Source organism: Protopterus annectens, chromosome 6.part0, assembly GCF_019279795.1.
Source record: "Protopterus annectens isolate FY-2018-M chromosome 6.part0, PAN1.0, whole genome shotgun sequence".
Lineage (NCBI taxonomy): Eukaryota > Metazoa > Chordata > Ceratodontiformes > Protopteridae > Protopterus > Protopterus annectens.
In genome coordinates, this window is record NC_056737.1 from 1,935,635,976 (window position 1) to 1,935,651,045 (window position 15,070).

At 42.6% G+C, this 15,070-nt stretch overlaps 1 protein-coding gene across 4 annotated transcripts in view; it reads left to right on the top strand.

Moving 5' to 3' along the window:
* The window catches only part of NCKAP1 (NCK associated protein 1), a gene marked incomplete in the record, with an annotated part of 2,707,503 nt that overhangs the window by 207,426 nt on the left and 2,485,007 nt on the right, over window positions 1–15,070 (top strand). For 3 of the 4 annotated variants that reach the window (XM_044075245.1, XM_044075246.1, XM_044075248.1), the window contains 1 exon segment: window positions 12,435–12,452. In XM_044075245.1, the coding sequence (XP_043931180.1) occupies window positions 12,435–12,452 (18 nt within the window). 4 annotated transcript variants of the gene reach the window in all.

The following is a 15,070-nucleotide window of genomic DNA, read 5'->3' on the forward strand; positions in this document are numbered from 1 at the left end:
AAGGAACATGTCACATCTTCCTCCATGGTACTTGCCTTAAATACCTCATCTACTGTCTCAGCAGAACTATCAAATTCTGCACACTCGGCTCCAAACTCTGAATCTTGCAGCATGGTTTATCAAATAATTATTCAAACCACACCTCTCATTAAATCTGATTTTGGAAGCCAGAAGGCCTAGTACCAAAACATCTTATGCTGATAAATGGAAGAGATTTTGTGCTTGGAACCAAGCACAAGGAATAGACTCAGCAAAACCCAATATTCCTCAGATTTTACAATATTTTACTGAGATGCTTGACAAGGGCCTGTCTTTTTCTTCAATAAAAATCCATGCCTGTGCCATCTTGGCTCATTGCAACACAGAGCCCACCCCTCTTTTCTCATCCACTGCTTAAGTTGCATCTTAGAGTGGCCAAAAATTTAAGGCCTCCCAGAACAGCACCAACTCCTGCATGGGACCTCAGTTTTGTACTGGAAAAACTCAGCTTGCCTCCTTTTGAACCAGCAGCTACTGCGGATATAAAATTTTTATCTTGGAAAACAGCTTTTCTTTTTGCAGTCACTTCAGCAAGAAGGGTTTCAGAACTACAGGCTCTCATGTCAGTGGAGCCTTTCATTATATTTTACCCAGACAGGGTGTCCCTCAGGACCAATCCTTCTTTTATGCCTAAGGTGGTATCCAGTGTGGCTCTTAACCAGACCATTCACCTGCCAACATTTTACCCAAATCCGCAGAACAAGGGGGAGCGGATTCTGCATTCATTGGATGAACACAGACAACTAAGATTCTTCTTAAACAGGACCAAATCTGTAAGAAAGTCTGAGCATCTGTAGCATTTGCTGCAGGATCAGAGAGGAAGGCTATATCAAAGCAGACTATTTCTAAATGGATAAGCCACTGCATTAGTTTCTACTATTTGCACCATGGTAAACCTGTGCCCAAGGGGATCAGATCACATTCCACCAGGGCTGCCTCTACTTCAGCAGCTTTTCTCAGAGGGGTTCCAACCAAAGATATTCTAGAAGCTGCTACTTGGAGCTCTGTTCATACCTTTACAAAGCATTATCATTTACATCTCTTCTCCAAATCCAGGGGAGGCTTTGCCACTGCAGTCCTGTAGGGCCTTGTAGCCACTCCTAATGCTGTTTAGCTCCATCCTCCCATCCATAGCTTTGGGATTCTACACAAATGTAATGACTGCAACAATGAAACACGAAGAACATAGTACACATCCCCCATTCTTTGCCTTTTCTTTCCTTCACTATACTCAAAAGCTTTTGTGGTGTATTTGCTTTTAGTTGAAGGTAAAGTTTGTTTCTAAAAATGCATTTATGTATTTACTGTTTACTTGGATATATATTTTTGTTCCCCATTTGGGGGGCACCTGACATCTGGGGCAAGAAAAACTGAATAAAATGGCGTCGGCTGCATGTTTTATACCCCTGACATCATGGAAGAGGAGACAGCAACCGACGCAGGACCCAAGACTTTGTTATTCAGGCCGACTGAGTGCAACCTCTCAGCAGATTACCCAAATGTAGTGTTTGCAACAGTGAATACACTCTGACGTCTACATTTATGGTAAGCGTACACAACTGTACTTTACTGGGTCTGTGCTCAGAAGGCATGCTTGGCTTAAGGAGCAATCTTTGCCTGATCATGTAAAAGCTAAATTGTTGGATGCTCCTTTAAATCAAGACCGTCTGTTTGGCAACAAGGCTGAGAAAGTTTTTAAAAAGATGGAAGATGAAGCTAAATCTTTACAAACTGTTAAATATTTTTTTACAAGTTCAGCCTCCTAGATTTAGTAGACACTGGCCCTCTAAGAATTGGTCCTTTCCAGCCCCTTCCAGGTCTTCTCAAGCCAAACCCAGACACAGCAAAAACCCCAGGTTTCAGTCCCAGGGGACACACAGAACTAAGCAGTGGGGTGCCTCCACTTCCAAATCTGGGAATAATAAGACTCCCCCCTATGGTAAACTGTCTCAATGACTTCCTTTTAAAATTTCCAAGCACTTGTCAACTGACTGCCCCTTTGGGGGGAAAGATTGCTCTTCATGCAAAGAATTTGGAACTCATTACCCAGGACAAATGGGTTTTAAATAGTGTCCCAGGGATACAGATTTCACTTCCACACGTTGCCAACACCAAGCGGGTGGCCGGACCTACCCCTAAATCAGTGGGCAGAGGCCCAAAAACAAGTGCTTTCTCTCTTAAGCATGGGGGCTATTCAATTTGGTACCAGAAGAGGAAAAGGGGCAAAGTTTCTTCTCGAGACTTTTCCTGGTACCTAGAAAAGACAATTCATGGCGTCGTGTCTACTCTAGACACCTTTTTGGAGATTCCAAAATTCAAGATGCTGACTCTTCACTAGTTACTTCCTATACTAGGCAAAGATGCCTGGTTGGCAACACTTGATTTAAAAGAAGCATACCTGCACATCCCAATCAGGGAATCTTGCAGAAGATACTTAGTGCGTGTAGCCTGCTTTGAAGCTATCAGTTCTCTGCACTGCCCTTTGTCTTATCTACTACGCCCAGGGTATTCACAAAGTGCCTAGCTCCAGTTATTGCTTTTTGCAGGCAAAGAAATATGGAAATATACCCATACCTGGACGATTGTCTAATTCAGGCAGAAAGCCAGGACATACTTTTGAATCATCTGGCCTTTGTATAAAGGGTTCTAATTTGTCTGGGGTACACCATAAATGCAAAGAAATCACGCCTGATAACCTGTCAACACATTATATTCCTGGGAGCAAGCTTGAATACAACTTCCCAGATGGCTTATCTCACGCCAGAGAAACAAATTTATTTGACAACCTAATTCAAACAAGTGGCCAGAAAAACCCTGCTATCTGCAAGACAAATACTGCAAGCCTTGGGGGGTTCATGGCCTCCTGCATTCTTCTAATTCCATATGCAAGACTGCATATGATGAAACTACAGTGGTTTCTAAATAGCCTATGGTGTCAACATTCTCAAGACCTGGAAACAATGATTCGTATCCTACTGCCTACGCCTATGAGTTCCTTTGTTGGGCAGAGGCCTGTCACCAAAACAAGGGACTACCATTCCCACTATCCCTGCCACCCAAACCCTAATAACAGATGCATCAGACTATGATTGGGGGGCTCACCTGGCAGGGAAGTGAATTCAGGGCAAATGGAACCCAAGTCAAATGCACCTGCATATCAATCGGAAAGAAATGTTAGCTGTACAGAATGCTCCGACAGCCTTCAAGGTCCACATTCTTCCAGGACAATTAATGGTAAAGATGGACAACACCACTGTTATGTGATACATAAACAAGCAGGGGGGTACACATTCTTACCCCCTCTTCAGACTAGCCATGGTATTGTGGAACACAGCCTTGAGCTGCCAAGTGCACCTACAAGCTCATTTCCTGCCAGGAAAATTAAATACACTTGCAGACGGACTAAGCAGAAACTTCATGGACCCACACGAGTGGAAACTGGAACCAAGGATTTTCAAAATGTTGACAAGCAAATGGGGGAGCCCAGATATTAGACCTGTTTGCCTCTCCCCAGAACTAACAACTGGACAAATTATGCACAAGGACTCCCCACAAACAAGCCTGGAAAGTGGATGCTCTGTCCTTCAGCTGGAAAAACCTATCAGTCTGTGCCTTCCCCCCTCTGCCTCTGTTCTCCAAAGTACTACTAAAAATCAAATAGGACAAACCAAGGATGATTTTGATTGCTCCAGACTGGCCACACCAAGACTGGTACCCCCTCCTGCGCAGTGCGTCACGTTTATCTCCATGGCACTTGCCTCAGACTCCTTCCCTGCTGTCTCAGCAGGAGAACCAGATTCTGCACCCTCGGCTTCTAACACTGAGCCTTGCAGCCTGGCTAATTACTTAATCTCTCCTTTACCATCCCTCAGTAAACCTGTGATGGATATCATTTTAGATGCAAGGAGGCCTAGTACTAGAAAATTTTGTGCTGAAAAATGGAAAAGATTCTGTGCCTGGAACCAAGGGATGAGCACAGCAGCGCCCAGTTTACCTCAGTTTTTACAATACTTAACTGAGATGCTTTACAAGGGCCTGTCTTTTTCCTCCATTAAAATCCACACACCAGCCATTTCGGCTCATTAAAACATAGAACCTCCCCTCTTCTCTTATCCGCTGCACAAGCAGATGTCCTTCATGGATGCATCTGCAGTCATAACAACTGGGTTGTCCTGCAGTCAGGCAGCCCTTCGGTCGGCCGGATTCCAAAGTCCGGGTCCGGCTTCGGCTGATGTCGCACTTCACCCGACGTCATCTCTGCTGGTCTTCGGGTATAAAGGCATCAGCCGACGCCATTTTCCTCAGTCTTTCTTGCCGCGTGGCCAAGCAGAAGCTGTTCGCAAGTGCCGGTCGGTCAGATCCAGAGATTACTACTACCGAATACTACTTCGAAGACTTCTAAAAGCTAAGTACCCCGTTGGGGACTCTTTCTTGCCTCAGCCGATGTCAGAAAAAGTCAATAACTGTTTAACTTGTGGGAAACAAATACCTCATAAAGATTTCCACTCTTACTGTTTGCCTTGTTTAGGCCCAGACCACGACGTAGCAGCCTGTTCGGCCTGTGCTTCTTTCAACCGACGAGCGCTAGGCGTCGGTCGGAGTTTGCTGAACAGTTTTTCGGCTCTGATTTTGCGTACATTATGCCGTCGGATCCTCCGACTACCCAAATTGTTAAACGCAAAGAAAAAGACCGACACTCGCGGTCCGCGGTTTCGGCCGAAACCATGGTTAAGCAAACCGCGAGTGTCTCGGTTTCGGCCGAAACCGAGAAAACTGATCAGAGTACAACCGAATCAATGACTACTACTGAGGTTCCGGCTACTTTACTTGAATCGGCCTCAGAAATTTTACCTACTACAGTGGTTACTAGTGACTTATCAGACACCATCCCTTTGGATGTCTCTACCCCAGCACGTGGTGCTGCTAGGCCTCCTGCAGCCATGTCTATTAAGGCCTTTGCCAGGGCTAAAGCAGCCAAATCTACTAAATCAGTGCCTGTTAAACCCCCCTCAACCAGGCCCACTTCTAGTTCACAAATGCTTACTCTGGCAGAAGACTTAATATCCTTAATTAGGGGATCTCAATCTCACCCAGACAGGGCCTCTCAGCCCCCAGAAAAGAGACCTAGAACAGAGCCCATCGAGCCTGTGTCCTCTGATGATTCTGCGGATGACTCAGATATTACAGACCAGCCAGAGGCTCCTTTCTCCAATTATGAGGACTCAGATGCTGAAGGATCCATTCCAGCTGCTTCTCCACCAGAAGAATTCTCCTTTGGGGAAACCTTACATGCCATGAGAGAACAATTCCAATGGCAGGAACAGGATTTCTCAGACTCCAGAAAAAGACTTAGGACTTTTCTGCACCTACCACAACACAGGCCCTTAGCTGTACCTCCTGTCCTCTCTGTTGTGGACGATGCATTTAATGATGTTTGCACTGCACCAGATTCCTTACCTCCAGCACCTGCCAAACCAGATAGATTTTACAGGGTGCCAGACACTCACCATCACCTATACAAGGCCCCACTTGCAGACCCTGAAACTATATCCCAGGGCCCTAAGGCAGTAGCCTCGACCACAGCAAAAAACCCTATTCCTTCTGAAAGGGAAGCCAGGTCTTTAGACAGATGGGGCAAAAAGGTTTACACCTCTGCTACTCTCTCAGCTAGAGCTTTAAACTGTCAGTTTCACATGATACAATACCAAGAGTTTATGCTTGATCAGTTAACTAAAAAGCTATCCTCTGATGACTCTATAGATAAGAAATATCTATTAGAAATGGTAAATAACATACAACAGGTTAGTAACCATTCCTTAAAATGTGGCTATGATGCACTGGAGGCTTCATTTAGATCAGCCATGACTGGCACAGTGATAAGAAGACATGCATGGCTGAAGGAACAAGTCTTACTGGATCATGTTAAAGCTAAGTTATTAGATGCTCCTATGGATAAGACCAGTTTGTTTGGTACACCTGCCCAGCAGGTAATGAAGAAAATGGAAGAAAAGGCAAAATCTGTACAAACGGTTAAAGATTTGATGCAGGTTCAAGGCCCAAGGTTAAGGAGGAACTGGCCTGGCAAAAATTGGTCCTTTCCTGACTCCACAAGATCCCAAAAGGGCAGGAATAGACGTTCCAGAGGCAGAAATCAATCCAGAGGGGGTGCCTACAGAGGATGACAGTGGCAAGGTAATAACAGAGGCACAGGCACAGCCACTACCACTACAACAGGGCAATCACAGTGACTTGATTCTAACTCCGCCTACCAGGGAACAAATAGCAGCACCATTAGGCGGAAAATTAACCTTATTTTCGAAGAACTGGCACTATATCACAAAAGACAAGTGGATTTTGCAAACCATAGACCAAGGTTACGGTTCCACTTCCACACTTTACCAGTCAAAGAGGAATGCCAAACCTGCCTCCAAATCAAAAAACAGAAGCTCTACAGCAGATAATGCAATTAACAAAGATGAGAGCTGTGGAAAGAGTACCAATAACAGAACAAGGCAAAGGATTCTACTCCAGACTATTCCTAGTTCCAAGAAAGGAAAAAGTTGGAGACCTATTCTCGACCTGTCCACCTTAAACACATACATCATTGTCCCAAAATTCAAAATGCTGACCCTACAGCAACTTCTTCCCATGCTGGGCAAGGAGTGTTGGCTGGTAACTCTAGATCTCAAGGAGGCATACCTGCACGTCCCCATTCGACCAATTTGCAGAAGATACCTCAGATTTCTTGCAGGATCAGAGCACTATCAATTCTCAGCATTGCCCTTTGGCTTATCTACTGCCCAGAGTATTCACAAAATGCCTGGCATCAGTAATCGCCCACTGCAGACTACAGGGAATCCAAATTTATCCATACCTGGACGACTGCCTGCTACAAGGGGACAACAAAAGCAAGCTGACAACAGATTTACAAAGGGTCATTTACTTGCTACAAGCACTGGGATACACAGTCAATTTACAAAAGTCAAGGCTGATTCCATCCCAAACAAGGACATTCTTGGGCGCAGAATTGGACACAGTAAAACAAATGGCATTCCTAACTGCAGAAAAACAAAAAGATCTCCCTCTTTACTTCTTGGCACTAACAAACCTGAGCAAGTTAACAGCAAGAAAAGTTCTGCAGGCCTTGGGCTTCATGGCATCATGCATAATCTTGGTTCCACATGCCAGACTGCATATGAGAAAACTACAGTGGTACCTAAAGAATTTATGGTCCCAACACAGGCACAGCCTAGAAGCAGAAATCCCACTAATCCCATGCCTAAAACAGGAGTTCCTATGGTGGGCTCAAGCATGCCAGTCAAACCCAGGCTTACCCTTTCACAACTATCAAGCAAGCCAAACCATCACAACAGACGCCTCAGACCTAGGATGGGGGGCTCACATGCTGGACAAATGCGTACAAGGATTGTGGACGCAGGACCAGCTTCATCTGCACATCAACCTAAAAGAAATGCTGGCAGTAAAACTGGCAATCCAAAAATTCAGACCATTTCTCAAAGAAGGCCATTTGATGATAAGGACAGACAACACCACAGTCATGTGGTACATCAACAAACAGGGAGGCACTCATTCATACCCCCTATGCAGAATGACTTTGGACCTTTGGAACCTGGCACTCAGCTACAACATCCAGTTACAGGCAATGTTTATACCGGGAAAGGAGAACACTCTAGCAGACATGTTAAGCAGAACCACCTCGGATGCTCACGAATGGATGCTACACCCGGACATCTTCAAGACCATCAAAGAAATGGGGAATGCCACAGATAGATCTATTCGCTTCCTCTCAATCACCAGCTCAAATTCTGCACAAGGACATTCCATCCACTTGCATCGAAAGTGGATTCGCTCTCCTTCAGCTGGAAAGGCCTGACAGCATATGCATTCCCACCTCTTCCCTTGATACACAAGGTATTACTAAAAATCAAGGAGGAGCGTCCAAGGATAATCCTGATAGCTCCGAACTGGCCAAGACAACACTGGTACCCATTGCTGAGGAGCATGTCTCGGGACAAAATGTGGTCAATACCCCTGATGCCTTTGATGTTAACTCAGAACAACTACAGCATCATGCATCCAAACCTAAAAACGTTGCAACTGACTGCATGGCACATCACATAGCAGCAACTATTCCAGATCTCTCCCAAAGGGTTAAAGACGTTATCCTTGAAGCCCGCAGACCTTCAACAAGAAGGAACTATGCAGGAAAATGGAAAAGGTTTGTCATTTGGAGTGCTGAAAGAGGAAAGGATGTGTCGAATATAGATATTGCTAACATTCTGGAGTACTTGGCAGAGCTTCTACATACAGGCCTGTCCTATTCCTCCATCAAGATACATGCATCAGCTATCTCAGCAGAATACAGCTTTGATCCACCTGTCTTCTCGCATCCTCTACTCAGGCAGTTCCTCAGAGGGATCAAGAATGTAAAACCTCCTAGGAAACCACCACTGCCAGCTTGGGATTTGAACTTTGTGCTAGAAAAGTTGACACTGCACCTTTTGAACCAGCAGCAACAGCAGACCTACAGCATCTATCATGGAAAACTGCTTTCCTACTGGCAATAACCTCAGCAAGGAGGGTTTCTGAACTTCAGGCCCTAATGGCAGTACAACCCTTCCTAATCTTCCACCAAGATAGAGTGTCCATGAGGACTAATCCTACATTTATGCCTAAGGTGGTATCCAGAGTGTCCTTAAACCAGGCAATCCACCTACCTACCTTCTTCCCCAACCCACAAAACAGAGGGGAAAGAATGCTGCATACCTTGGATGTACACAGACAGCTACGCTACTACCTGGACAGAACAAAAAGTAACAGAAAAACCGACCAGCTTTTTGTAGCCTATGCAACAGGAAGGGAAGGAAAAGCAATTTCCAAACAGACAATCTCCAAATGGATAGGAAATTGCATACGATTCTGTTACTCCTTCCATGGAAAACCAATTCCACAGAACATGCGGCCTCATTCTACAAGAGCACCAGCCACTACCACAGCCTTCTTACGAGGAGTGGCAACCAAGGACATTATTGAAGCGGCTACTTGGACCTCCGTGTATACATTTGCCAAGCATTATAATTTACCTCTGTATTCCAGATCCCGAGCAGGGTTCGCCACTGCTGTACTGCAAGGGATCCTAACCACACCATAATCTATTCTTCCTCCTCCCCTAGTTGGCTATGGTATTCTACCCAGTTGTTATGACTGCAGATGCATCCATGAAGGACATAGTACAGTTTTGTACCTACCATAAATGTAGATGTCCGAACTGGATAGCATCTGCAGTCAGGATTACCCTCCCTCCTTCCCCTCTGTGGTACTCCTAGGGTATTTACCCTCCTAATAGCTAGCTGGTGGGGGGGAGTCTCTTATGATGTATTTGTTTGTATATATGTACATACATGCTTATTTTTTGTGTTTGCCTTCTATCCTTTTGGAAACATTGGCATTTTTACCCAAAATTTAGCCTTCCAAGAGGGCAACTGGCATCTGGGGCAAGAAACAGAGGAAAATGGCGTCGGCTGATGCCTTTATACCCGAAGACCAGCAGAGATGACGTCGGGTGAAGTGCGACATCAGCCGAAGCCGGACCCGGACTTTGGAATCCGGCCGACCGAAGGGCTGCCTGACGACAGGACAACCCAGTTGTTATGACTGCAGATGCTATCCAGTTCGGACATCTACATTTATGGTAGGTACAAAACTGTACTTTCCTCAGAGGGGCCAAAAATTTGAGACCACTTAGGAGGGCTCTAACCCCAGCCTGGGACCTTAACTTTGTCTTGGAGAATCTCACTCTACCTCCTTTCGAGCCAGCTGCTACTGCAGACTTAAAATTTCTTTCTTGGAAAACAGCTTTCCTTTTAGCAATCACTTAAGCTAGAAGGGTATTTGAATTACAGGCCCTTATGGCAGTGGAGCCTTTCATCATCTTTCATGCGGACAGGGTGTCCCTCAGAACCAATCCATCCTTCATGCCCGAGGTGCTATCCAGTGTGGTTATTTATCAGTCCATTCATTTGCCAACCTTCTATCCCAATTCACAGAATAAAGGGGAACGGATACTGCATTCCTTAGACGTGCACAGACAACTTAGATTCTACTTGGACAGGACTAAACCTCTAAGGAGATCTGGACAATTGCTGGTGGCATTTGCTGCAGGGCAGAGGGGAAGGCTATTTCAAAGCAAACCATTTCTAAATGGATAAGCCATTGCATTCATTTCTGCTATAAGCACCATGGAAAACCTATCCCCCCAGAGGATCAAACCTCACTCCACCAGGGCTGCATCTACCTCTACAGCCTTTCTCAGAGGCGTCCCTACCAGGGACAGCCTAGAAGGTGCTACCTGGAGTTTTGTACATAGATTCACCAGGCATTATCATTTGCCAATTTTTCTCTAAATCCAAAGCTGGCTTTGCCACTGCAGTCTTGCAGGGCCTTATAGCTGGCCCTAATGCTATCTAAATTCCTCCGCCCAACCATAGCTTTGGGAATCTACCCAAATGTAATGACTGCAACAGTGAAACACGAAGAACATGGTACAGTTGTGTACACTTAGCATAAATGTAGATGTTCGAGTGTATTCACTGTTGCAGTCCTGGTTACCCTCCCTCCAGCCCCCTAACTTCTTTTGGCTATACATCTCCTTTCCTTTACTATGCTTAAAAGCCTTTTTCATAGGTTCATAGGTTGGTACTAGGTTATCAGCCCTAGGGCCTATACAAGCCTAACCATAACAATTCCCTGGCTATTTCTTCTCACACTGTTTACTTCCCTGGACCCCTGTCTAGCAGTGGTGTATTAGCTTTTTTGTTAGAGGTATATCTTTGTGCTTTTATAATTAATTGCTTCCCATTAGGGGGGCACCTGACATCTGGAGCATGAAAAACTGATGTAATGGCATCTGCTGCATGTTTTATACTCCTGACGACCTGACGTCATGGAAGAAGGGACAGCAACCTACGCAGGACCCAAGACTTTGTTAATCAGGCTGACTGAGGGCTACGTGCAAGCAGATAACCCAAATGTAATGACTGCAACAGTGAATATCCTCGAACATCTACATTTATGGTAAGTGTACACAACTGTACTTTATGCCCTATTCCTTGCTTGGGGAGTATGCATGTAACATACAGTGCCTGTAATAGCTAAAAACTTTGGTATACTGGCCAGATGTTGGGCTATCCCAGGCAGGAGATCTCTTATGTAAAGAATGCTGCAACAGTGAAGAGAAGGACATCTACTTTTATGGTAAGATTTTACACAAATGTACTTTCCAGATCTCCCCCCACCAATTTAAACCAAATGAGCTGGATTGCCGAGTGCTTTTTTAGCCCTGAAATAGTGTGTGCGAATACGTGTGTTTAAAATTGCAGTTCTTGAAGTATTTAAGGCATTGTACCAGTAAATGCATGTCATGAGACCGTATATTCCAGCTATAAATACTTTATTTTGCATAGGCATAAAACAACATTGTTGTGTCAAAACATAGTGTGTAAGGGTTGCTTAGGTAAGAAAATTTTTGCAAGTACAGTGTTTGTGTATTTGAAATTAATCAATTATTTTGTGTCAGTGCTATGTACTCTAATTTGTATTGCTAATCTAATCCATAATTTGCTGTGTGAGAAATAACTTTACATTTCAGATCGCAGAATAGATATCATAGGGTAAACATTTTTCAGCTGTGTTAATTAACAATTGCCTACATTTTTGGATAAGATTTTTAATTTATTTTTTGTGATGGCTGACACTTCCTTTTTCCAGGTATTTAAACTTTAAAAAATGCATTGAACTACATTTTTAGTATGCTTATGTCTGTTTCTTGAACTTGCATGCATTGTTGCTGATTGCATTCTGGCATAAGTTATGTACAAGCAGCAAACTTTGCGTTATTAGTATTAAGTAATAACTCTGTGATCCATAACTATGCAATTTCATAAGCCTCTTTAATTTATCTGCATTTGCAAAGACATGAATTTTGATATGTTTACACATACAGCATGTATGTGTGTAATATATGCATGTGCAGGCAAATTGTATGTGTAGGTACAACACAACTCTGTATATCCCATATTTAAAAGTTGTTCATGGTTATAACTGTGTGGAAGCTTCTGAATTTAGATGTTGAACAGAAGCCATGTTTGTTGCAAATTAGGCGTTTTGCTTAAGTGGCGGTCCTGAGGCTGTGAATCAAACTGTTTTGTTACAGTAAAGCATACTGAGGTAGCTGCCTTAAAATAGGCATTGTACGTATAAAACTGCAGATGTATGTTAATGTAGTCAAAATATTGCTGTATGTTGTTCAAAAATGTCAATTTTAAACTTGTGTTGATGTTTTATTTTTCTCTCTTTCTGTTGCAATGCTTCCCCAGCAAGGACAAGTTTGGAAGGTTTGCAAAGCTTTTTACCTTCCCTCTGCCCGCTTGCCCGCTTTCAAACCAACCTCATCCTCCATAAATTCTTTTGCTGTCTCACTCTCGCTCTCTCTCTTTCTTTCTCTCTCTCTCGTAGCTTATAGATACCTGTAGAAATTAGTATTGAAGAGCACAGGTAGTATCTGTCACTTAACACACCTGCTGCTGTGAATTACAGCATTTATAGATTATAACTTAGTTTGACTCCGTAGGAAGTGTTTTCATATTTTTATTGATCTCATCTGGGTTATTACTGTAAATGCAAGTAATATTTGAGCTGTCTAGAAGAACTGACTGATAGGAAGATCCATTAATATTCTTTGCATTAAAAATAAATGCATAGTATGGTGACTCAGAACTGTGCCCTGGATGTGCGTGAATTTGTTTATCAGCATTAACTTTTCCAAGTACCTTCAAAACATACTTTCCCTCTTTACCACTTGGTTGTAGAGGTTATATTAGGTTAGATAAAATGCAGACACACCAGTAGGCTTATAGATTTCACAATACTGAGAAACAAACAAAATATTTCCTAATAAGTTTGTAAAACAAAAATGAAGTCAGTTAAGTTTTACTCCTGGGTCACCTTTGAAATGAGGCACTTCCGTTTGATGGGCCTGCATGGCTGCTGATAGAGAAAATAAAAACAAAAAATAAAATAACTGAATAAGCAGAATCTTTTAAGGCACACAGCATGGCTCAGAAACTTGAGAAAAGCAGTCCATAGTAGAGCATAGAGAACAATCTTTTTATTAACATGTACCTCCCATTTTTTAACATTGTTGTTTGTGGAGCCCAGAAGACGCTGTGTGTTTGTGTATGCACTTGTGTGTGTGTGTGTGTGTGTGTGTGTGTGTGTGTGTGTGTGTGTAAGCAAGTAGGTATGAGTCCTAGTAATTTTGCTTAGTATTTTCTGCTAGCTTTAACTGTGTAATGCGAGTTGCCTGTTTGGTTAACTTTGGAAAAGTTATATAAAGAGCCCCCCCCCTCCCCATTAGCCATGATTCAGAAAGGTTAGCTACTCTTAATCTTAAATGCTGAGTTTTAGTGCCTCAGTTAAACATTTAGAAAAAGTGTGTATATAAAACTTATTCTTAAAAAGAAAACATTTTAATATACATGATGTGTATTAATTCTCTGTATTATGTATATGGATACAATTTTTATTTGCTCTTGCAAGGCAAAGAAAAGCAGTTCCAGTAATTATTTTCTTATAGTTCTAGTTTATAAATTTGTAAAACAAATCTATTGTATGCACTATTGCATTTGTGAGGATGTAATGAATAACTTCCTTTTTGGGATAAACATTTTTGTAATTTTAGTATTCTCAACATTTTAAGCAAAAAAAAAAAAAAAAAAAAAAAAAAAAAAAACCGTAGCATTTCATCATTCATATCTCTTCTTTTAATCACCTAATTTAAAGCTTAGGGTTTTGCTGTTTGTAGTGCATATCTATTTTTAAAATCTTTTAGGTCCCAATAACAGTCAATTAATGTAATTCTTTTTCTTCTCACAGCTAAGTTGCACTTCTGTAGACTGAAGAACAGGCATGTTTATTTGATTTTTTTTTTTTTTTTTTTACTTGTTACCACCACGCAGTGATACATTTGTGATCGTGTAAAGTTGTTTCTGTGAAAGATTTAAAACACCTTGTCACTGGTTAGCTTGAAAATTTAAAAACAAATTCTTAAACGTTGAATGAGGAACAGTATTTCACAGTGCATCATGTTGTAGCAAAAGCTATGTGCTTTTTAAAGTCCAGGTTGCACCATCCCATTAGTGACTCCCCCTCCGCCCCGTCCTCACCTCCAGAGTAAGCCAGTAGGAAAGCCTACTTGCTTATCTGTCATGACCTAAAGTTGTCATTTTAGGAGTCTGACAGAACTGCTTTAGTTGAGTTCCAAGTGTCTGAGCCAGAGACCATCACTACTGCAGCTCACTAGAGTGACAAAGTTGACCTAGTGCTTCTCCGTTTTGCAGTGAGGATGCGTGCAGTTTTAGACTGAAGGTTGGGTCGGGCTGGCAACTCGGCACCTTAAAAATCCACTGCCAATCATTAGCGGACCAGAGTTCTGCTATGGCGACCCCTAACCGGGAAAAGCCAAAAGACTAGTATATAAATAAGCTGTATTTGCTTGGTTGTGTGGTTGTAAATGTATATTGTATGTAAAGTAGGCTCCCTTGTTTTCCTTTGCTATGAGGGTTTTCTTAATCTATTTCGAAAAAAAACTAATACTAAAAATAGATTATTTATAGTGACCTTATAAGTCATCTTTACAGTACATCCCAACTGATTTAACATAAAATTTTGCTTGGAGTTTAGGGCTGGGTAAAAAGTCCCTGCTAGCTTAAATAATGTTGGAGATTGGCTTTGTAATGCTTCAAATTTTCAGTTCATTTTTTATTACATCTTATGAAATAAAAACGGTTGAATAGACAAGACTACTACTTTCTCATTTTTGGCTGTGGGTTGTGCTGACTTTATAGCCATGCATTATTGCTCAGTGTGCTGAATTGCACATATTATGTAATTGGGCAAAAAGCAAGGTTAAATACTTGGCAGCTTCTGTTCAACTCTGTTAAACTGGAAGGAA